We start from the raw sequence: 26,753 nt of genomic DNA, 5'->3' as shown, positions 1-26,753 counted from the left end.
ATGTCCATACAGGTGTGACGTAACAGGTATGTTCGTATAAAACGCCACACTCGGAAGCGCTGCCGCCATTTTATAATTTACCGTACACGGTACGAACGAACCCATCGTTTGAATTTTTTAACATAATTATCACTCATTAAGGATGTTAAAATATTTAAAATATTTCAACGTAAAGCGAACGAGTTTTTTTTTTTTTTTAAATTAATAGTGTTTCAATTGACTAGTGTAATGTCAAACTTCAGCGGGAATTCGTACATTGTTTTATCGGAAATTTTCGCTAGGTATCTTTTATCTGATTGGACAATAAATTATCTATGGTTATAGATAGATTTCGTTTATCTGCTCTCTGATTGGTCACATGACTGAGCAAGCTGTACATCGTAATGAACTAATGAGATAAACATGTGATCCAATATGGCTGAACATTTCCATATGAGAATTCATAGAGGAGGCTGTGCTTAGTATCGGTAAGAATAAATTTTACATTTACATTTTTTTACAAAAACTTTTTCTTTTATTATTTCTATTTGGTTTTAATTTGAAGTACGCTTCAAAGCAATTACAGATAAGTGAGTAGGCGACAAAACTACTTTAATTATTTTCCATTAACGTGACGAGCATAAATAGAATAACAAATTATTGTATTTTTTGCGAAATGAATACTTTAGTTAAGGTTAAAAAAGAAACAAAATTATATTAAAACTTTTTATATAAAATACTCAAACAGGTTTTAAGCATTTATATAAAACTATTTGTATTGAAGTTGTTTTTCAAATTGCGAATATAAATTTAACCGTTAAATTACTCCAAAATTTATTTAAAATAACAATTATACCGTTAAAAATTTAAATAACCAAATAAGATTAAAAATGTTCTACGTACAAAAAAAATGAACAAAAAATTACTATCACAAATTCCGATGTTAAATCTAGCCTTCGAAAATAAAGCTTTTTCAAACATAGTTTATCATCTAACGCAGACCTAATTACACCCGAGATTAATGAACAAATATTGAGAATACGGCCATATTGCTCGAGTAAACATTTTATATTATCTAAGATTACGGTGCGGTAAAACCGCTGATAACAGAAGTAGGGCTGGTTAATATTTCACGGTTCAGTTAGGATATAAGTCAGTATAAATATTAAGGTAACGAATAAATTATAATCAAGAATTAAATTAAATATATACAGATAACAAATGTACGACACGGACGATTTATGACGGCGTGGTATGTGGCAAGAATGTAAGCAGCATTTGCCGTTAAATTTAAACTAAAATTAAAAAAAAAAAAGATATTGATCCTTTTATCTGTAATTTGCCCCTATTGTATTTATTTGGTCGCATAATAATATACACTATGAGATAGTTCTTACAACTAAGGTTTGAGATGTGAGCTCAACCAAGTATTTTTATTCAAAATAGTGTAATTTTTTTTTTTATCTATACGTAATACGAATTTTCAAATATTGCCTATTTTTTTGACTTTTCTCACGTGGAGTTATATTCTTCAATTGTATCACAATTCTTAACCTCAGAATATTGATTGGAAGTGATAAGCGATATACAGTATATACAAGCTACAAGCTGTGCATATATACATACGGTAAAAAAAGTAGATACTTTTTTTTAATAAATATCAAATTGATAAAATATTTATTATGTATAGAATAAAATTTTAAATACATTGAATTATTTACTAAGAAACTCGGTCATCGTCCAGGGTTTTTACAGGAGAATTTATTTAATTCAAAATAAAAAAATAAAAAAAAAATTGAAAACTGTGCCAGTAATAATCAATCGACAGGTTCACGTAACATTTTTTTTAACAAGATATCTTTGGATTTCCGATCGTAGATTAGATTTTTTTTTTTACGAAAACTTCAGCTTATGTCAATAACCGATTTAGACATGAAATATAAATCGTATTTTTCGATATTAAATGGAACGTTTGATTGAAAAGGATTAATAGATATTTGTACATTAGTTATAGTATAACAGTTTAGGACGTACTCCTAGATAGAATATCGTGAAAACATCGCGGTAAGAGATTCGAAACCACCATAGACAATAACCCAGTATTGTTTTACTAGTGGTAGATTTTTGTGCAAGCTCGTCTGGGTAGGTACCACCAACTCATCAGCTATTCTACCGCAAAACAGCTGTACTTGGTATTGTTGTGTTCCGGTTTGAAGGGTGAGTGAGCCAGTGTAATTACAGGCACAAGGGATATAACATCTTAGTTCCCAAGGTTGGTGGCGTATTGGTGATTTAAGCGATGGTTAACATTTCTTACAATGCCAATGTCTATGGGCGTTCGTGACCACTCACCATCAGGTGGCCCATATGCTCGTTGCCTTCCTAATCTATAATTTTTTTTTAAATGTGTAAAAATCTTTCTTGCTGATTGATTACCATAACGATGTTTTAGGTACGTACGTATAGTAGGGTATTAAAGAGCAAACGCTGAGCAAACGATGTTTTTCTTCATCACCTAAGTAGTACGAGATGTATGTCAAATTTAACTTTTAAAAAACTCAAGAGCCTCGAAGCTATATTTTGGGTAAAGTCTAAAACAAATGATGACCTGATAAGTCACTATCGCCCATAGACATTGACGCTGTAAGAAATATTAACTGTTCCTTACATGGCCAATGCGCCACCAACCTTGGAACACATCTTATGAACTCAGTCCCGATTAGACTAAAACTATATAAATTTTGGCTCGGCTGGCGGAGCCTCTAGACCAATCAAACCGGCACACGGAAATATGTATTGCAGTTGGTCATGTAATATTACTTCTGTACATTTTATTGTCATGGAAATCGTCATTGGTACAAGTTATAACCTCACTAGGTTACGGCAAATATTTCGTAACCCCGGTTTGCGAATATGTTATAATTGTTTCTGTATACATATTTCGCACATACATTTGTCTATTTAAACGTATTGTTAGGTTTCAAGGTTTCGTATTTTTCTGTTCTCGTCTGAAGGCACGGCACATATTTATAACATAATGTAGTTATTTAGCAACCAACTTACTTTTTAAATTACTTTATAAGAGTTTGAGTCCTTTTTTAAAAACACGTCACCCGAATTCGATATTCAAAATAATCTTTATATAATATGTACAGAACGTTTTCAAAAAATTCTTATAATTAAATAATTCAGAAACATACAACACTGTTTTGGCGTATCACATATATAATTAATTATGTATATTTCTTCAGTTGGCATTTGTGTTCCCTGATCATTGTACAGAAGAAGTGTCCTTCTAATAGATCGGCTCGTATGGGGCGACGCCCAATATTACGCCCACCGAGGGTTAATCGGTTTTAGGTTAGACTTTGCTAGTATGTGAAGTGGTTAAAACAGTGCTAGCGAATAATGATAGCACTAAACTAATTAGCCACTAATACTGTAAAAACGATTAAATTAGTAAAATTAATTTTACTTAAGATGTATTGAAATGCAATAAATGTAAACCATTTCTTATATTGAAAATGCGCTGGCGACTATGAGATCTTGATGTTATGCAAGCTTAACTTTACGCTTTAGTTTGCCATATCACTGGCTCACTAACATTTCAAACAGTAACACAATAAGTAGTATATATCTGGCTGTAATGATGATGACATATTATAGGGCACAAGTTCATTTTCATAATTTCATCGCAGGACTGGCGCCTCCAGGTTGTTAAGAATTTTTTGACAGAAAACCTTGTTAATTATTTTTTAACTGTTATTAATTGGTACAACCCCGGAAAAATAATAATCTAACTAAAGATTTATTTGACTACATTTTCAGTTATTTTCGTTCATTATATTAACAAAATATGTTTCTAATAATAATTAATTTAAAAAAATTCTTTTTATTTCCCATTTTAAGCGAATTTTAGTATTTTTTATTAATGGGAAACTATGGACAGACATTTTTATAATATATAAAATTAAAATAAAAAAATAAAATGCACATTACATATTTATAGCAAAAACACACCGTCTAAAAGATTGTCCTGTGGCATAGTACACAAGACGCTGGTACTATTGCCTCTGCACCGCTAGACACAGCCTTTGGGCCATTTAATTAAAAATTAAAAACATACCACATATCTGAGAAGAACCTACTTTTTTGTTTTATATTTTTCTTAGAATTGCAATCGTGATGACTAATTTTATATTTGAGTTATTTATACATTACAAATGTATGTATGATTTAAAAATATCTGATTCATATTCGTTTTTTTTGTCCTCGAATCCGTTCCGATTATTGACACAGGTGATTAAGGTATAGTCCTAAAATAAACCTTATAGTCATTGAAATATGACATATAATTATAAATCTTGTACGATTGATATACGGTCTGTTCGTTCAGCTGATCATGTTAAAGTATAACTATTTGAATATTTCAAACAATATGACCATAGACTAAAAATATTTTTGAGTAACAGACACATACATACTTGCTATGTTTGTTTCAAGTATATTTAGAAGTTTGAGAGAGATGGACAATGTAGCAGTATATCAGTATCTCATTCCAACTGCCACTCTCCTGCACTGATTGACCATAGATTTCCGTGCTGGTGGGTGGGACCTCTTAAAATAATAATGGATAATTTATTATAATGATGCTCTAGAAATGAATCGCATATCCAATTATATCTAGTCATTCTTATTGAATATTTGCTAAGATGATAAAACGGTAGTGAAATGTCGGTTAGTGATATGCGATATTGACCATAATGATCATAACATTTCAAGAATACACGCATCAAAATAGTAGAAGTCGGTTGGCAACATTTTACGCGCAAGTTAGTTCTTACAGAATTCGAAGTAGGACTTTACAGTAGCTGAATCGTGGTATGTGTAAGAAAGTGATGTGCAACATTCATTAAAATATATAATTAATAAATTTCAAGGGTACGCGCATCAAAAGCGTGTCGGTTTTCAACATAAAACGAAGTAGATGCAGACAAAATATATTATTTAGATAAACATTAAACGCAACTAAACGTTTGTTGGAGAATTTGTACAAAACCGCCTTGGTAGACACAACCCACTTAATTGACCGAAAAGGATGATTCCGATTGCAATGTTGAATATACCGATATATTGGGTTTAATACTCCGAGTTAATTAAAAAAGGTTTAGGCTGTGTTAATTAGGCTTTCTGTGAACAAATTCTCAGTAGCAGCCCTCTCCTGCACCTGAACTCATTCCGATCGAGTCGTAGGAGCAATATTTTGTTTCAAAATCTATTTGAAAAATTATGCTTCGGTGTTCTGCATCTAAGATAATAAATGTATGTTCGTGCGTGACTTAGTGTCCCATAAAATATGTTACAATGTGTTTCAATCGTGAAAACAGTTTAGTAATTACCTTAAAAAATAAAGGTATCAGATATCTTTTATCTTAGAATGTTACTGGACATCTCACTGTTCAATCTGCTACAATACAACATAACATCTGGTTATCCTATGGTGTTCTGCAGATTGACCCGTTGCTGCCTTTTTTACCGTTTTCCTATTCTACTAATTGACTGCCTCGTTGGTCTAGTGGTTTGATATAAGGCTGCAGACCCGGCGGTCCTGGCTTCAATTCCCAGGTCGGGCCAATAATCCAAAGTTATTAGATTTTACTGTCACACAATTCTCAGTAGCAGCCCGGAGTCTGGAAGTTGGAAGTGTGTACAATCCCGTGCCTCGGAAAGCACGTAAAGCCGTTGGTCCTGCGCCTCAACTCTTTTCGATCGTGTCGGATTGCCGTCTCATCGGATTATGAGAGTTAGTGAATAGAGAGTTCACCTGTGTTTGCGCACACACTTGTGCACTATAATATCTCTTGCGTAGTTGGCTAATATGTCTTGAGATTGGCCGCCGTGGCCTATCGGTCTGGAGGACATTATTATTATTCTACTAACACAACCATTTGCGGTTCGGTCGAAGTTAGATCGGAATAGAATCGGAAAATATCGTAACCGTTATAAATTGGTACAATTGGTTTTCAGTTACGATGCAACTGGGGCTTATTTCTGTGAGGAATAAATCGGGAGCGTATTTTTATAAATTAGTACAAAAGGCCCCCGGGGCATTAACCTAAACATTAACCTATATGTAAAATCTTAGATTGCAATTCTGTTCAAGATAAGCTAGTAGTTAGTAACAGCCTGTCAATGTCCTGGGCTAAGGCCTTCTCTCCCTTTTTGAGGAAAGACTTGGAGCTCCACCACGCTGCTCCAATGCGGGTTGGTGGAATACACATGTGACAGAATTTCAGTGAAATTAGACACATGCTTGCCCGGGTTTGAACCCACGATCATCGGTTAAGATTCACGCGTTCTTATCATTGGACCATCTCATGCTTTTTTGCAAGATAAACTGGTAGCTTCAAAAATTAAAACTATATTTTAAATCATATAATATATTATTACGTATTAAATTACTATAATTCATTTCATTCATTTTTTTTATGTATATTAATATCAATGTTACAATTTTCATTAAAATGCTGAACAAAATAAGACGTACACTCAAAGCGTTATCGTGATGATTTCAAGGATATGAAGAGCGGCATGAAATAACAACTGGAAATACGTAGTTTAGTTCTATTCAAACGCAAATGTCTTAGAAAACCGTCGCATGAATTGTCTCATAGCAATTAGCTTGTATTTTGTACTCTATTGTTCCTAAAACTATTTGTCTTTGGACAGCCGTGATGCAACAGGCGACCCATTTATTTAGTATGCAAGTAATGATTTAACTTATGATGGTAATAACAGAAGCCACAACTTGAATTTGTATTACATTATTCGTTAAACCAATTTCGTTGAAACGTCTTCTATTGTTGGCTTGAAGAATGTATTTTTTTTTTGTTTGGCAGCGTATGTGACGTTTTTTTTTTCATTTAGATTTATACTTTTATTTCTTGACATTACGTATTTAATTTAGTAGGCAAAGGTACAAAATTATAATACCAAGCGACAGTACTGAACAGAAAAAAAAACCTTTTTGAGATTCACGTCTTCTAATCGCAGGACCATTGGCTCCATTTTATTAAATATTAGACATGTTTTCCAATGTTTTAATAACAAATTATTAACTATTACAACATATAATTAATTTACAATCTTTAAACAAATCGAAACCGGAACGCGTCAATTAGAAAATAATTAACACGTTCCAAAAATCATTCCAAATTCCACAGTTCAACAACTTCAAGTCCGTCCTATATTACACATTGCATATGTCAACACGAGATCTTAACATTTTGAGCATATATATAAAAACCGTACAAGAGTTAACGGGTCAGACGCCTTGTGTAACACCGTCAATCAAATTAGTTCGTTCGTGAGATCCATGTTCACACAGCACACAGTTAGATGTCTCTCGATAATTGTTCACTTTGCTAACCTAACCTCTTTGAATTACTGACATTGACCGATTTTGTTCTGCATAGATTTGGATAATTGTAGAAAAAATATAAAAACCCGCTTTAACGGTAAAGCGGATTTTTTTTAAATTTACATTTGAATGTTATCGTAATGGTGCAATATATTGACAAAAAAGCTTATGAGAAAATTCAAAATTTGAAATGTGTACGCATGTATCACATGTTAAATCCCAAGGTTGGCGGTAAATTCAGGGTAGAATTAATTATTATATAATATTACAATGTCATTATCATTTGACAGTTTTCGACCTCAGACAACCTCTACGTCAAATTAAAAAAAAAAACAGCGCTTTCCATTATCGAACCTACCATTCGGTAATACTTCTTAAAATAAACTGCAATTAAAAAAACAATTAACAAATTAACAATTATTTTAATAAAATCAATTCAATATATTTTTTATATATTAAGTTATCAATAAATGTCGTATATAACTTTCTAGGATGTCACGATCATCTGCTTGTGGTTTTCGAGTTCTTTCATAGATATAACACAGATTTCTTGTACACAAATCATCATTCCAAGGTAAACAAATTGCAATAATACTTATAAACCTCAAAGCTTCTAGCTCAAACCGTACAGTTGTTATGAAAAATAACTTACGTTCGTCCATTAATATTAATAGAGCCGTTAAAAATGAAGTTTATAGAGAATTGTCCTTTCATTTTAAATCATTGCAAAATATGAAAACTACGAAAGGCAACGTTTTATTTAAGTCTAATATAAATCATTGTTCATCACATCTGTATGTTGTCTGTTTTATTTATTTAATTTTGTGTTCTGTTAAGTTTCAATTAAAATTTGTTAAATTCCTGTAATATGATCGAAGACACACTTGTCTTAACTTTTAATATTAATAGTTTATTGTTATTTATATGTAAAAAAATATGTTATTCAAAATTATTTAAGTGAAAAATAGATAAAACATGTTTTATTATAAACTTTTATGTAACTGTAACTCTATAGAGATCAAATTAGGCAACAATTTTAAGCCACTGAGCCTAGTGCGAGTTTTTTTACATTCGATAGCTTTGACGTTAACTTCGATTTGTATGGAATTCTGATTATTGTCACTAGATGGCGCTGTTTTCATTAATGTCGCAGACGAAGTCGTCGCCGCAGTTAACGTTCTCACTATCGAATATGTAAGAAACTGACACCAAGCAAACAGTTCCGTTTAACCGATTGAAGTGATATTTTGCGTACATTATTTAATGGGGACAATACAGCTTAGTACTTAAACCACCAATTTTTGAACTGATTAGCTCAGTTAGATTGACTGATCTAACCAATAAGTGAACGCTAATTGCTCGACTGTTGCATCATCAGCTGTTACCGACCAATGACCTTTCAGATTTCAGATTCAGAAATTGGAGGTAAATGCTTACAAATTTTTGTGATGTAATTTTTAAAATATGTTTATGTATCATTGTAGCATCATTAAATACAAACCAGCCACAATACGACATCCACGGGTTAAATATATGTTTCGTTCAAAGGCAAATGAAATATTATATAAATATATATTATTTAAGAAACCGTTATGTCCAGCTTAAGAAGACAACGTAAGAAGCACCTATAATCTGTTAATGAAGAGAGCTATCCGTCGACAGTATTGATACTAAACACTGTCATGGAGTTGCTCTCTTTATGAACGGATGCCGGGTCAACATACATCAAATTTGCAAGATTCAAGAAATCAAGAAGATTTGTTTTGTTCAACAAATAAATCAACAAATTGTAACATCTAATTGTTAATCAAATATCTTTTTATTGTATACCTATAGCTTTTTATCTTGGTCTTAGAATTATTCCCTTCGGTAGTGGTTAGAATACGCGACACTTAACCGATGATTGCGGATTCAAACCCGGGCAAGCACCAATTAAATTTCATGCGCTTTTTGTGTTTATCGTCTTGCGCTGTGCACTGAAAGAAACAATGTTGCGTATGAAATTGTGTATACAATATCTTCCTAACCGATTTCTAAAATAAATTAATACATAATTGTATACAACATTTTTTATTTTAAACACTAATGTATATACCTCTTGATGTATATACCTAGGAATATAACTCTTGTCTGTCTCGCCCTTTAAACCGAAACACCAACATGCTATATATTTATGTTTGGCCATAGAATATAATATGAGTGGGTGGTACCTATCGAGACGGGCTTGCACAAAGCTCTACAACCAAGTAACTTTATATTTTCTCACTACCTACCTATTCAGGTGTCTCATAATCGAAGCATTGCGCTTTTATTTAAATGAAAACGAAATAATCAATTTAATTAATATCAACTAAAAAATAGCAACATATATAATACACCTTTTTTGAGTCTAAAACTTTTTAATTTTTTTTTAAATTTAGTTTCAATTATAATTGTTTATCTAGTTACCGACGCCCAATATTTTAGGTCGCCTTACGCTCACGTCACACAATGTTCACGACGTTCCATAGATGGCGCTTCACATTTCGTAGCGAATTCTGCATCGCGCTGGCTGGATTTTCTGTCGGTGAATCAGGTTCGCGGGATCGCTTTCCTTCGGCATCGCTTCTCGGCCTTTTGGCTAAGATCAAAGTGTAGTATCTGTTCTTTTCAGCTTAATATCTGAAAGTTCCCGCACAGCGGGACCAGTATATTAAACTGATTTTTGTATCACGACGGGATGTTCGGGGCTCGCTCCACTCCCGTCACGGGTCGACCCGGCATTGCAGTGCCGCCGGGACCGGCCCACACAAACACTCATTATACGACCTGCGACTTGCTAAATGATGTAATATATAAGAAACTAAATGTTCAGAAGATTGTTTCATATTGTGACTCACTGAACAATCAACAAACTACCATATACATTATACATACAACTGTTACCACGAGGTGTGGCGAGTTGAGGTTTCAGTATATAATATTATTATGTAAGAGGCTGAGCTTCTCAATTTCACTCGCTTAAAAATAGACTCTTTTATACTATATATAGGTGGACTGTCAGATGGGCCACCTCAATCCTAATAGTAAGTGGTCATCACCGCCCGTAGACATTGACCGTTAGAAATATGGACTATTCCTTACATCACCAATGCGGCCACCAATCTTGTGAACTAAGATATTATGATCCTTGTGCCTTCAACCCAGGACATCACAATTTACATCCTGATAAACCAGCCACTAGACTAATTTTAATTTTTTACAAGCAACAATTCAGCGTATGATATGTAATCTATTATTTACTTAAAATTGTGTCATTTTTACGTGATATAATTTGATAAAATATTTTTAGTAGAATTACTTGAAATATATTGCATATGTATTAAGTGTTAGATTTACCAGTAAATGTTGCTTAAGGGGTGATATAAATAACTGTCTTCCTCTTTCGAGTGGCAAATCAATGATGGCGGAAAGAGATAAATCCGTTACCGTTAGTTGGCTGAGCATTAACACGTAGCACGAGCGTCGAGGTTCCATTGGCTCGAGTATTGTCAAATTTGAGGGACTCATTGACGTATAATAGAGTTTTTACTTTGTGTTCATTATGTTACAACATAAATATACTTATATACTTATGAGCACATAGATGATGATGATTTTATATGGTAATGTCATTTTCTACTTCATTGGTAAATTGGTTCAGTGTTTCATATTATGTAATAGAATTTAAAAAAAACAGCATACAAATTATATCATATGTATTCCGATGTCTGACGATTATAAATAAAAATTGAACCTTAATTCTACAAAAAAGGCGGATTTTTGTTTCTTTGTGAAAAAATTACCTTCCAATAGGACTTCGCCGCGGTGACGAAGAATAAAGAAAGAAAGCCCCCCGCCAAATTTTGATACAGTGTCCATTAAGGGCAAGCTACGCCCTGCCTGTAACCTATTTGTTACTATTTCCCCTTTGAATCGAAATTCCGGTACTCTGGGCGAAAACAACTCCTGTCACCAGTAGAGTAGACGAGGTGTTATATTTTTAATAAAAGTTTTTGCAAAATGCAGTTTTTTAAACATTTTTATTTTAAATATACAAAAATATAGTGTGATTAGAAATGTCGTAATGCCATTCTCTAAGAAAGACATTAATATACACACTTAAAAATATAATTATGTAACTTTCGTGAATTGACCTTTAATTGTCTATGGAAAATTATAAAACTGTAAAGTCTTTGAAGCCATTTCATATATTAATTTTCAAACATCGCAGAGATGGTAGTAATACGAATTATTACAAATTACATTTTAAGATGTAAGTAAAAACATAACTTCAAATTGTTTTTTTCAAACATGTATTTTAATTACAAGTAATTCAAATATGAAGCCCTGATTTTATGTACATTCTTCTTCCAATTGATTGTATGAAATCAAATATGCAAATGTTGGATGTAACACGTGGCACGTAATTTCAAACTCACTATAAAAAAATAGTGCGTTGAGAGGGGTGTCATTTGAAAACCCTTATAAAAAACAACCCTTATTGACCCAAAATTCGAGATGCGAATTCGTACGAACCCATAATTACTACATAACCCATTTATTGGTTGCAAACGTACACAGATGCATAAATTGAATTTGGAATTAGAATCTTATCTTGCATCTGAACATCGTAACCATAGACATATTTTTTTTTAACTTATTCACATAATCTTACATATATTCAAGGCAACAAAATAAAGTGATAAATTAAAACACAATTTTTACAAAAGCTAATGCAAAGTGAGTAATGTGTTATTTAATAATAATAATGATGATTCGTATAAAAATAATTAATAAATGATTTTACAACACAAATATAACAACGAACAAAGAATTTGTCTAAGACACAACCTGCAGAGTATTAAAAAAATAATCCTTTTTTTTACATTTGTATACAGTTAATATAAAAACAGTTTGTTATCATCATATTATTTGTAATTAAAACTTTATACTTCCAACAACTAGTAATATGAAGAAATAATTTTTAACTTTATGGTATAACTCGATATATAAATAGCACCTGATTAAATATTTTAAGCCTTCATATCAATGGTATATTTGAATAATTATAAAGATATGTTTGATCATTCACATGTAAAAGATAGCGTCTATCATACTATTGTCTAATTCTTATCTAGATAATGTGTTGAAAATAGGTTTTGTTTAATATAAACTAACAACTTTGCGACATTATTCGTAAGGAGGTTTTATATTAAATGTTTATCTTCTTATTGCCCCTACTGGTGACAGGAGCCATTCGGTGACAGCCTGGCGACAGAACCCAGTCCGAGTTATTGTTCGTTTAAATAACCGGAATTGCGATTCATCAGGGAAATGCTGTTTAAACCTTTCTTTTTACCAACCTGTGTTCATGAGTACAGTAGCTATTTTGATTAAGGACCTACTAAAATACTTTTAAGAACTTATATTTAAATAATTCTATATATTAAATATATAACTTTATATAAATTCACTTCAAGTACTTTTGAATTGTCATACTACGATCGGTTCGGAATATAAATGCTGTCCAGATCAAACTGGAAGAAACTGAGTAGTTACTCTTTAATAATATTTCTTTTTTTTTTTTTTTTGTTTTTTAATAATGAACTAATAATAAATTCCCGATTTTTATCATCTGTATAATTATATTGACATAGACTATGTCTATTGATGATTTTTAATTTTTAAATTTATTTAGTGGCAAATGTTAAAATGTCTAATGTATTTTATTTAGATATAACCATATATATAATTATCTATATAAATATGTATTTACAAAAGAAGTAAATAAATAAAGTGAATATGTAGTATATCAGTTGTCTGGTTTCCATAGATGTGAATAATGTCTCAGGATATTATTGTTATTATTATATAACAATATGAACATAACTAAAATGTGGCATTTGAGCCGTTTTAATGTTAATCGTCCAGCATTTCTAAAAAGGTTTGTTGGTGATAACCGCTGGTAACGCTTGACGATTCGAACGTACTTGAAGTACAATATTTAAATAAAAATATTATGGATGATTGATTGAATGATAAGAATTCCGAATTCAAATAAATGTTTCATAAATATTGTAGTATCGCCGTGATATCGTTAACATTGATATCACTAATTAGTTTAATGAAAGTAATGGAAACACTACAACTGTTTCGTAGTGATTGTACCTGTGTTTGTGCATACACAGGTGCGGTCTATGTCCTTCTCTATCCCTCACTGTCATAATTCATAAATTCATTTCTTAAATTCGTCAAGACCGATACATGACCAACGGCTTTACGTGCTTTTCAAGGCACGGGATTAAAAAACACTGCAAACTTCGAAACTCCAGGTTCTACTGAGGATAGCAGAATATTAAATTAATGACTCTTCAATAAAAAATAATATTAAATAATTAAAAGTATTTGTATTTTTGAAGCGTCAATAAAACAGTGGTTTACAGACTGCTTAGTTATTTAAAAGTCGCAGGATCGTTTCATGACCCCTTTGGCTATTGTCGTCGTCACTCCTAATATATAAGGAATACGCTTCATTGGATAAATATGAATATCATTTATTCCTGAAAAAAGGGCATCGATAGTATAATGTAATGTAAAGTAAACCTGTGAGTATCCCACTGCTGGGCTTAGGCCTCTTCTTAAAAAGAAGAGTATTTGGAATACAAATGTGGCAATATTTCAGGGAAATTAGACACATGCAGGTTTCCCAACGATGTTTTCCTTCAACGTCAGGCACGAGACGAATTACAAATTAAAATAAAATAAAATCCTTTAAAAAAAAAAATATTGGTATTTCATTACTTCATCAGTAAGCCATCTCAGAAATCTTCCACAAACAGTTACCTAACTTAGTATAAATAGATTAACACCTTATCAGTGATAAGAGGCATTGATAAGACTGATATGATGGTACAGCAGTGAAGTAAAAATAGGTAAGTGAAAAAAATATAAAGATTTAAGAAAACTACATGTTTTATTGTATGTTTATTTTAATGTTGTGAAGGGTGAGTGAGCCAGTGTAATTACAGGCACAAGGGACATAACATCTTAGTTCCTAAGGTTGGTGACGCATTGGTGAAGTAAGAGATGGTTAACATTTCTTACAATGCCAATGTCTATATACGTTGGTGACCACTTACCATCAGGTGGCCCATATGCTCGTCCGCCTACCTATACTATAAAAAAAAAAGATACATAAAATCTTGGCAATCGTTCCAGTTTAATACGTGTATTAAAAGGTTATTTAAATTATGTAATTTTTTATGAAGTTAATTAATTTATTAAATAAAATTATATCATTTAATATTATGTATCTTATAAACTGTAAAACGTACTTAATACAATTTTTGATGTCAATGTTTTATTAAATATTTTATATATTAGGTACCTATGCTTTATATTTCACTTATAATCGAATAATATCATAATGATATATGTATATCATTTCTTACAATGCCAATATCTATGGGCGTTGGTGACCACTTACCATCAGGTGCTCATCCGCCTACCAACGCCAGTTAAGTATTAATATATATAAACAAATAAAAAACGCAACAATAAATTTATGCGCATTTATTTTCTGAAACTAAAATTTCTTTCAGTACATATGGATATAGTTTTTTTTTAAGGATTCGCTGACTACAACTAATAATGATGGCCTTTTGATTGCAAATGACTATTTTCATATCAAATTAATGTATTTACGTGGAATCCAACAAGTTTTTTATTTTAAAACGCTAGAAAATGCTTTATTACTTTCATCCCACTGCAAGATTTATTGTGTCACTCTTGTCAGACTATTCTCTAAAAACCATTTATTTATTCCCATCGTAGTATGACGTCACAATATATATGTTGACTAAAAAATGTCCTTATACGCAGTTGTAATCTTATAGCGATACTGTCAAGTAACCTGTACATGATTGACTTATTTACTTAGCGTTATATTTGTATGTTTTGACAAACATGATAACAAGTGTCATTTAGTTATAATATTAAAAAATCGTCCGTTATAATAAAGGCACCGGACGTGCCGTTTTTTCGTAGAGGACATGATTATGGATATAGAGGTCGATTTTTTTATTTTATCAAACAGCAGTGCAATGGCACTATACGTATATTGTTTGTGAATTGTCGAGTACCGATCAAAGCGTGTATCTTTAATTGTTATAATAATAAAGTCAATTTAGCATACCACAAAATTCGGGATCGTGTCTATGATTTTCGATTTTTTTAAACCTATCCGCGTTCAAATAAGTTCCTGTAACTTATTTGAACGCGGACTTTTAAGAGTGAAGCTTTATACAGTACATTACATTTAGTTCATTAGTGTTAATAAATATTTTAGACGATATAAAATACTAATTTTTATTTCCCTTTTCTGGCGTGTATCTACGCTATTTGAGGCGCAAAATATTCTGCCAATGTCACGTATAATAAAATACATACTAATAATGAATATTTTTGTTTTTGGTTTTTTTTTTTTTTTTATTTAAGCCTCAAAAACGATGTCATAGATCGCTTCTATTCGTATTATTGTAAAATATTTTCCTTTTTTTTTTTTTATAAAATAGGAAGATGGACGAGCATATGGGCCACCTGATGGTAAGTGGTCACCAAACGCCCTTAGACATTGGCATTGTAAGAAATGTCAACCATCGCTTATAGCCAATGCGCCACCAACCTTGGGAACTAAGATTTTATGTCCCTTGTGACTGTAATTACACTGGCTCACTTACCCTTCAAACCGGAACACAACAATATCAAGTATTGCTGTTTTGCGGTAGAACATCTGATGAGTGGGTGGTACCTACCCAGACGAGCTTGCACAAAGCCCTACCACCAGTGCTACCATCCTTGCTCTCCGTTAATTTTATTTTAATTTTATTTGTAGGTAGCGTTTTTTCTTTAATATGTAAAACGTAAAAACCTTTCACGGGAACACTTTCGTGCCTCAGAAGACACTTCCAACTTCTAGACTCCGGGCTGCTACTAAGAATATTTTGACAAAAAAATCCAATAACTTTTTATTGGCCCGAGCTGGTAATTGAACCCGGGACCTCTGGGTCTGCGGCCTTACAACTAGACCAACGAGGCATAAAAAATATACATACATACCAGAAGAAATAACAGGGTCTTGTGAATAAAATACTTGAATTTCAACCGAATATCGTGGGTTATACATACAATTTACAAGTCAGTTCAAGTTCAAGCTTAATGTGATTTGTATTATAAGAACTATTAAAGCACATTTTTTTTTTTGCAAACAGTAAAGAGATATTATTTGGATAAAAGACAAAGACCTTCGCTATTTTAATTGTATTCTTCTTCTTCGAGTGCCACTCCGACTAGCGAAGGTTGGCAGTCAGCTTTAAATACTCCTTCTTGTTCTTCGCGAGACGAAAGAGTTCGGCAGCACTCGCGATTCCCGTCCATTCACGGATGTTGCACAGCCAAGACTTTTTTCTGCGCCCAACAGCTCTCCTTCCGGCAACTTTTCCCATCATAATCAGTTGCAAAGGTTCATATCTTTCATACCTAAGCACGTGTCCGAGATATGCAACTTTTCTCTTCTTGACAGTCTCCAAAAGTTGCCGTTTTTGGTTGACGCGTCGCAGAACTTCCACGTTCGAGACCTTTTGAGTCCAACTAATGGCTAATATACGTCTATATGCCCACATCTCGAAAGCTTCTATACGTTTTTTGAGGTCTTCTTTAATTGTCCACGCCTCGCATCCGTAAAGAAGTATAGGCCAGATGTAACAATGTAGGAGTCGTATGCGCACAGGGATCTTAAGTCTGCGATTGCAGAGTACTTTTTTCAACGTGCAAAAGGCACTTCGAGCTATTTCGATGCGAGTCTTTACCTCCTGTTCACAGCTCCAGGTGTCATTATGCCATGTCCCCAGATATTTGTACTTGCGCACCCTCTCAGTTTTTTGGCCTGCTACAATGATAGCAATGCCATCGAAGCTATGTTTATTTTAATTGTATAAAAAAAATAAACATAATTTTTACTTTATTATCTATATGAGCCGTTTTTTTTTAAATTCCCGCCAATATCTTTAGTAGATTATAATGCATAGTTATTTGATAAAATTACGTATTGAGTATTCCAACAATTTCGATATAAGCATATTAATAGATTGTAGAGATAATCTATCCGATAATAATAATTATTATAGATAATATATCAGTAAATTGAAATCAGTGCAATTATTGTTGCGGACAAAATGGCCGCGAAAACTGTATTATTGTTTACTTGTTTCATGTTTTGTTCTTTATACGTAAATTGTGATATCTTATGTGAAGAAGGATTTTGTAAAGTAAGTAATGAATAATACACACAAATGATTACAGACTTATAAGTTGTTTTAACTCTTTTCTTATGTATTTACTTTAAGGTGCAAATCGTTGGTTTTCCTATGCTTATTTTATTCTTTTCTTTCCTTCTAAATTATAAAAAAAAATATGATTAACAATGTTACCTACTTATTTAGTTTTCATATGTCACAATTAATTTGTGTCTTTGTTATACCTAATTACGAATGTGTTATTATCTTTAATACGTATTAATTTACAACACTTTTTTTTTAATTTGATATAAAAAAAAAGATTTGTCATAATTATTTGCACTATCTTAAGTGTACCACGTAATTATGAAACTATTTCTGGATCAAAACCCAATTACAATAGACAATGAAATAACTAAAATAATGGCGCATCTACACGTGTCACATTGTGGTTAGTAAAAGAAAAAATAAATTGTTTTTGTAAGTTTCATACTAGAAACAAATGATTATTGGTTTTTTCAGTCTTTTGTTGGTGATAACCCGTGTTCAGCACCTGCACCAGAGTGTGCGATTAATAATGCAACTCATTCGGGACTAAAGCTGCCATCACCCACAACATGTAATTGCTGCCCGTACTGTTTACCGTTGTATAGTATGTGTTTTATAAACATATTCTTTATTATAAATTAACATAAAGTTGATTTTTTACCATTATTATTTCTATGTAAAAATAACATTGCTATAAAAAATACAGAACATTAAAAAAACAATTATGAACCTATAAAAGTTATGCAATTATTCTATTTTATAAAAATAATCACGTTAATTTGATTGGGTCGATTCTTCTACATATTCCAATGGTTTTCACCATTTGTTTCGTTGGTTTAATTATGTCTTTCGTAATTAATTAGTTTACTTAATTTACATTTTTACTATAATTTAATTGTTTTTATATTGTTATTTAAGTGTATGTTGTGGATTTCAGAATTGGGTCAGCCCTGCAGTTTGGGTGGGCCTGGCAGTGGTATTACAGTTGGCAGGTGTGGCGATGGCTTAACTTGTGATAACTCCACACGTACATGTGTTAGGAGTAAGATATTTAGCAATTTTATTATAACGCGTATTTGCGTGCTTGTATTTCAACATCACAAACAAATTGTGCAGTGACAATACTCAATTATAACTTGGTGGTAGGGCTTCGTATAGGCTCTGAGTAGGTACCACCTACTCATAATATATTCTACCAAACAGCAATAACGGAATAAGGGTCACCCAGACCTTGCTTAACTACAATCACAAGGGACATAAGATATCTTAGTTCCCAAATTTGTTGGCGCATTCATGATGAAAGAAATGGCTAATACTTTAACAGTGCCAAGGACTATGGGCTTTGGTAACCACTTACGATCACGAGGCCAGTTTTCCAGGATTCATCAGTGAAGCCTATATCACTTAAATAATGTAGCGCCGTAAAAATATTACCAATTCTTACTCAGTTAATACCACCGAGCACAGGATCGAATATGTCCATAAAACATTAGGCTCAGTATCGCCCAAAGCTACCGGTAAACTGATTTCTTGAGTTCAAAATTTCTTTTTTTTTCAGTGAAAACAAAATGTCACGATGCACAAGATGACTACGATGCCCGTCACGCTAGAGGTGAAACAGGTTCCTTCGAGAACCGTCCAAGTTGCGACGAGAAAGGGAATTTCGCCCCGTTCCATTGCGTTCCTTCTCAAACGTAAATTAAATGATTAATTTATATTTTTTATTAATTATATGTGTTATATGTTTTGTATTTTTAGTTTAAAATTTTTTTTTTTAAATACGAAGATATTTAAGTATAATCTGTGATATAAATATCTTCTACTAAAATTATGCATCCGCTACACTCGTGGCGCAGAATGTAACATAACCAGCCTGTGAATGTCCCACTGCTGGGCTAAGGCCTCCTCTCCCTTTTTAAGGAGAAGGTTTAGAGCTTATTCCACCGCGCTGCTCCAATGCGGGTTGATTGAATACACATGTGGCAGATTTTCAGTGAAATAAGATACATGCAGGTTTCCTCACGATTTTTTCCTTCTCCGTCAAGCACGAGATGAATTATAATCACAAATTAAGCTCATTAAAATTCAGTGGTGTTTGCCCGGGTTTGAACCCACGATCACCGGTTAAGTTTCACGCGTTCTTAGCACTGGGCCATCTCTGCTTTATTGGCGTAGAATATAATAATAAAATAGAAAGTGTTGTACCATACACAATTTATATTTCGCGCTATATATTCTGCAGTTGCGTTCGGAAATATTTAACAGTATAGTTTTCTATATACGAGCTACGACTTTTCGTTGCAAGATTAACTTATGGCAGATTATAATTACTAACTTATATAACGACGTACAACGCTACTTAAAGTAACCTTGGAAACATTTTTGAATCTTTCTTTTTATTTATTAACTGTAGAATAAATAAGAATTCTATTTTCAAATATATATTTTTTTACATTCGTTAATTGCCTTTTTGCTGTTCAGCAAATGATATCTATTCAACTATTATTGAATAAATACATTTATTTTCAGTTGTTACTGCCAATCAGATGATAGGGAACGATTGTTCGGGGAGGTCGTTGATACTGGCGTGTTTGTGAATATGCCTTGTCGTAAGTTTATTTATTTATTAAGGAAACACAAAGTCACATAATTGTCCAATAAATACATCACATAAAAAATCATAAGCCCATTAAGTTTCCATAGAAATATTTTACATAGACAAATAAAACACTTTGATTCATCTTATGATTCATTGATCAAAAATATGTAATAAGTTTACGGTACTTCCCCCTTTTATGGTTTTATTATAATTCAATTGAATTGTTATGATAAAATTATATTAGATATGACTAGCGATAAAATAATGTTTTTTTTTAATCATAATCTGACGGCCAAATTGGCCACCTAATGGTAAGTGGTCACCACCGACAAGAAACACTCATCACCTTTACTTCACCAATGCGCCACCAACCTTGGAAACTAAAAACTTAGGCCCTTGTGCCCGTTACACTGGCTCACTCACCCTTTAAACTGAAACACAATAATTGTAAGTATTGCTGTTTCATGGTAAAATATCTAACGAGTGGCTAGTGTGTACCAAAACGGACTTGCACAAAGCCCTACCGTCAAATGAATGCATTTTAATTTAAACTTTCTATTTTAATTATGTTTTATATTAAACATGATTCATTTACTTGACACGTACATTTACATGAAAATATATAAAATATATTTTTTAGGCTGTTCTCGTATGGCTCACAAAGTCCAGACACTAATAGCGAAAGGTTTACGCTACCCGGTATTCGGTATGAGATGTACGTCCGATGGGAATTTCAACCCGGTGCAGTGTCTTGGCGATACGTGTTATTGTGTAAACAGAGTGACCGGTGAGAGGAGAGGGGATCAGAGAGTGAATCTGACAACTACCCACATATCTGAATTGCCATGCTGTAAGATTCTTTTTAATTAAATTAATTGAATAAATGAATTATGTAGTAATAGCACTTTACTCGCTTCGCGTCATAATTTTCATAATTTTTATATAGAATAGGTAGGTGGGCGAGCATATGGGCCACTTGATGGAAAGTGGTCACCGACGCCCATGAACATTGGCATTGTAAGAAATGGTAGCTATCGCTTACATCACCAATGCGCCACCAACCTTAGGAACTAAGATATTATGTTCCTGTAATTACACTGGCTTACTTACTCCTTAAACCGGAACCCAACAATACCAAGTATTGCTGTTTTGCGGTAGAATATCTGATGAGTGTGTGATACCTACCCAGACGAGCTTGCACAAAGCCCTACCTCCATTAAAACCTAACCCTAACATTATGGAGCCGACTAAACTGCCTAACTATTATTAAAAAGATACAACAAGATGCTGCGTGATTGATATTTCCAGATGACGAAAAATTAGACTTATTCCCAAAGACAGAAGACAGTAAGCCGCCGTACAAGTATACAACGCCTTGTTTCGAAAGTGTTCAAGAAAGAAAAGACTTAATTGCTCGAAGCATTGAAGAAGGATTTGATGTTGAATATTTTTCTACTTTCGGTTCCATTAGTTGTCTACCAGATGGAACTTTTGGCAGAATTACTGTGAACTCGAATGGATCGTAAGTACACGTTTCCAATGGAAGGGCTGTATTCAGGTGATAAGGGTAAGTATTCCAGTAGTATTAGAGGCACTAGAGATACATTGTCTTGGATCCAATGTTCGCAAGAGTTTAAAGGTAAGGTCATATCAAAGGTAAAGTAATCAGTAAATACTAACATCACGCTTATTTATCATTTATATAATTGTGTTAAGGGAGATGCCTTATTTATACAAGATTTTTTGAGATTCGATTCAAATTTATTAAAGGGCAAAGATAAATATGACTATGGAATCTTATTATAGAAACGAATATCTTGAAATCTTATTGAGGTTTTCTTATGATCTACCAAATGTGCACATGACATCTTTTGATCATGGTATCCAAGATGTAATGTCACTTACATTAATTCACTCACCTCTCAAATCGTAACAGCAATACGCAAATGTGTTTTTTTTACATAGAATAGGTAGGCGGACGAGCATATGGTCACCTAATGGTAAGTGGTCACCAACGCCCATAGACATTGGCATTGTAAGAAATGTTAACCATCGCTTACTTCACCAATGCGCCACGAACCTTGGGAACTAAGATGTTATGTCCCTTGTGCCTGTAATTACACTGACTCACTCACCCTTCAAACCGGAACACTACAATACCAAGTACTGCTGTTTTGCGGTATAATCTGATGAGTGGGTAGTACCTACACAGACGAGCTTGCACAAAGCCCTACTACCAGTAAATATCCAGTGTGATCCAAATAACCTTACAGCAAGTCTTATCAGTAGTTAATTGAATAACTTTCTATCTTTTTATAGAAGAATTTGCGTGAACGAGCGAGGAGAACAATTAGGGGATTACTCGGCTGCACCGAACACACCTGAGTTTACCAATATGGACTGCAGTATGTATATAATGCTTAGTATGAAAATCTTTATAAAACACAACGCAACATTTTTATTACAATCAAAAGAGATATAAACAAACTTTAGATTTACAATTCAATCTCATTTTCTTATAGCTCTGCTATATTATGAACTAAAACAGTTTTTGGTTAATATATATTTATTTTTTATACAACACTTTTCTGTTTAACAACACCGTCCATCAATATCTTTGATTTCAGAAAGTCTAGATCATGCCTAGATAATTAGTCGCTTAGTTTCTCTAATTCAAATCGGATTTTTAAAAGGTTTTTCAACTATAGGATGCTTTGTAACAGTAACAGCCTGTTAATGTCCCACTGCTGGGCTAAGGCCTCCTCTCCCTTTTGAGGAGAAGCTTATTCCACCACGGTGCTCCAATGCGGGTTGGTAGAATACACATGTGGCAGAATTTCAATGGAATTAGACACATGCAGGTTTCCTCACGATGTTTTCCTTCACCGTTAAGCATGAGATGAATTATAAACACAAATTAAGCACATGAAAATTCAGTGGTGCTTGCCCGGGTTTGAACCCACGATCATCGGTTAAGATTAACGGATGCTTTGTAGACATTGATAACGCCTACAATAATGTTGACCTATTGTGTTTTACGAAGAAAATGGATCGTATGGAGTTCGGTACAAAGTTATGTTCGTACATTTGGAACTTTCTTATAGAAATACATATTTATATTAATGTAGGCAATAATTTCATTGTTAGGACTTGCAGTCGTGGCCTTGCTTAAGGTGATTCTCTGTATCCACTTCTGTTTAATGTAGCTTCTGTTGACATTTGCAAACAGATCGAATCGGTAATGATTATGCAATACACTGACGATTTTGTTTTATTTACTTCTTGTAATGATATATTACAATCTGCGAATGAACTACGGTCTGGCTTAGATTTATTTTGTAAACTTTTATCCGATATTTGTTTGAATCTGTCCTCAACCATAAGTAATGGTTTGTCTATTTAAAAAACGTCCTTTTAGAGATATAGTTGAGCGTTAATAATATAATTTTGGACCCAGTGGAACACGTTAAATATTTATGGATATGGCTAGATCGGTCTCTTAGATGGGTTAAACATGTTAGCGAGATTAAAGTTTTGGCTGGCTTAGGTTGGGGAATTCATCCCAAGCACCTACGTAGGATGTATATTTCAATGGTCCGTAGTCGTTATGGAGACAGTTCTCAGTCAAATCTAAAAAAACTTCTCTGGACTCAAAATCAAGCTATGCATATTATAGGTAGCTTTATCAAAAGTAAATTTGAAATTAATTGTACATTGTATACAATGCATATAGAATTAATAGCGATAGCTTAGGCTCTGTCTTATATTAAGTCTTTTAATGGGAATAAATTTGTCTTATTTACAGACGATAAAAGTGCTTTGCAACATTTAGCTCGGTGTAACTTGAATTTTCGAGGAATCCTCGTAGCTTATGAAATGATAAAGTTAGTTTTGGAACTAAACGAACTAAACGCCTCACTCAAATGTCTATTTCTAAAATGGATCCCGTCTCATAGTGGCATAAGGGAGAACGATTTAGTAGATGAGCTTGCAAAACATGCATGTGCTTAATAGTAAAAACAATATCATTCTATAGCGATGTTTATTTATTTCTAAGAATCGTAGTTTGGAATTATGGAAAACTTATTTCAATGAAAGGTCCACCATGAAGGGTATTTGGTACAAGACTATTCAGCTGGAACCGATGAGTTCTCCTTGGGTCAACAATAGCTTAGATATAGTAATAGCTTTGAGAATACGTTTCGGATACATTCCACTGAACAAGTTTGCTTATATAATGAACAAGACTAATTCCCCTAATTGTGAGGAATGTGATAAGATTGAAGATGTATATCATATTCTAATGGAATTTATCCGGAACGAACCATTACGTAATGAAATATTTATGTCTCATGGTGTTATTAAAGAAATCGGGAGATTAAACTGCGTCCTGGCATTTTCTTTGTCCGCAGGTGCCAGGGTCTGTCTTTATAAGCTTGTCATCGGGGTTTGTCTTTATAAACTTGTAAGACTGGGTTTGAGAGTAAGATCATCCAAATCATCATGTCTCAAGCCCAGTTTTCTGGTTAAGGAAGACATATAGAGCGTCATAGTCATTTGTGTGACCAAGCTCATTAAATATTAAAAAAAAACACCGTTCATAATCTTTAAAAAATAATTGCTATTCAAGATCTAGACCAATTACATAGCATCAATTCTATGTCCAAGTAATTTATTTCTTTTTAATCCTCTTGTAGTTGGAATAGGCAATACAATAGCGGATTCCAGATATGTGGGAATCCCCGGCCAAAATATTTAACTTAAATCTAAACAGATGCTTTCACTACCAATATTACATTACTTTTTATCATAATATACAATATTTCTATTATAACAATTTCAGAATGTGCACAGACAGCGAATGTAATGGCGTCATCAAATGAACCGCCACGGTGCTGCAAAAACGGCAACTTCCGACCGGTCCAGTGTCACAGGGGAAAGTGTCGTTGTGTTGACTCCGATGGAAGGCAACTCGGAACGGAATCCACAGATGTGACAAAATTGACATGCTACACACAAAACTGGAGAAACTGCTAATATATATACATATAATATTAATATAATATGTGATTAATTTGTTAACGCAAACTTTATGGAATAAAGTCCGATTTAAACAAAATATTACCACGATTGTTTTTACAGGAGTAAGGTGTGAAATTATTGGCAATTTTTGGCTTTATTTTAAAGTGGTGTTTTGAATGTGAAACATTTAAATTAAAATAAAAGTGGATATAATGGCTGTATAGCATTGTACAAAACATTTTTTTTATTACCTCTAGCTTTTTTTATATTTTGTACAGGGACGTTGTCCTTGATGGGCCTGTATCAAAATTTGAAGGGGTTTTTTTTCTAACTGCAGCGATTTTTTTATATTGTTTCATTTCGATTACATATTAAGCACTGAACCAATATACTGGAGTATAAAATGACATTACCGGTATCAACCCCATTACTATCATTATCATGTATATGCTTGTAAGTTACCGTAACCGTAACAGCCTGTGAATGTCCCACTGCTGGGCTAAAGGCTTCCTCTCCTCTTTTTGAGGAGTAAGAGCTTGTAAGTATATAACATTATTTATGTTGTAACATAATGAACACAAAGTAAAAACTCTAATTTAGCGTCAATGAGTCCCTCAAATTTGACAATATACTCGAGCCAATTTAACCTTGGCGCTCGTACTAGGCGTTAATGCTCAGCCAACTAACGGTAACGGATTTATCTCTTTCCGTCATCATTGATTTGTCATTCGAAAGAGGAAGACAGTTATTTGTATCACCCCTTAAGCAACATTTATTGGTAAATCTAACGCTTAATACATATTAAATATATGGTATATATTTCAATTAATTCTACTAAAAATATTTTATCAAATTATATCACATAAAAATTACTCAATTTTAAGTAAATAATAGATTATATTTCATACGCTGAATTGTTGCTTGTAAAAAATTAAAATTAGTCTAGTGGCTGGTTTATCAGGATGTAAATTGTGATGTCTTGGGTTGAAGGCACAAGGATCATAATATCTTAGTTCACAAGCTTGGTGGCGCATTGGTGATGTAAGGAATAGTCCATATTTCTAACGGTCAATGTCTACGGGCAGTGATGACCACTTACTATTAGGATTGAGGTGGCCCATCTGACAGTCCAGCTATATATAGTATAAAAGAGTCTATTTTTAAGCGAGTGAAATTGAGAAGCTCAGCTACTTACATAATAATATTATATACTGAAACCTCAACTCGCCACACCTCGTGGTAACAGTTGTATGTGTAATGTATATAGTAGTTTGTTGATTGTTCAGTGAGATAGTCACAATATGAAACAATCTTCCGAACATTTAGTTTCTTATATATTACATCATTTAGCAAGTCGCAGGTCGTATAATGA

The 26,753-nt window shown here is 33.0% G+C and overlaps 1 protein-coding gene and 1 non-coding gene across 2 annotated transcripts; both read left to right on the top strand.

Annotated features, from left to right (window-relative positions):
• On the top strand, positions 1-25,619 carry LOC126779016 (uncharacterized). Its single transcript, XM_050502766.1, has 10 exons — positions 1-12; positions 447-467; positions 18,235-18,364; positions 18,698-18,802; positions 19,319-19,454; positions 20,290-20,369; positions 21,000-21,209; positions 21,668-21,881; positions 22,679-22,764; positions 25,203-25,619. The coding sequence occupies exons 1-10, from the start codon at positions 1-3 to the stop codon at positions 25,394-25,396; spliced, it is 1,188 nt and encodes a 395-aa protein (XP_050358723.1). The 3' UTR covers positions 25,397-25,619.
• LOC126779313 (U2 spliceosomal RNA) lies at positions 10,000-10,192 on the top strand. Its single transcript, XR_007670289.1, has one exon. It is a non-coding gene; the product is annotated as a U2 spliceosomal RNA (small nuclear RNA).
• Positions 25,620-26,753: the final 1,134 nt, after the last annotated feature.

Source organism: Nymphalis io, chromosome 28 (assembly GCF_905147045.1).
Source record: "Nymphalis io chromosome 28, ilAglIoxx1.1, whole genome shotgun sequence".
NCBI classification, from domain to species: domain Eukaryota; kingdom Metazoa; phylum Arthropoda; class Insecta; order Lepidoptera; family Nymphalidae; genus Nymphalis; species Nymphalis io.
Note: the sequence above shows the minus strand (reverse complement) of the source record. Positions and strands in the feature narration are given on the sequence as shown.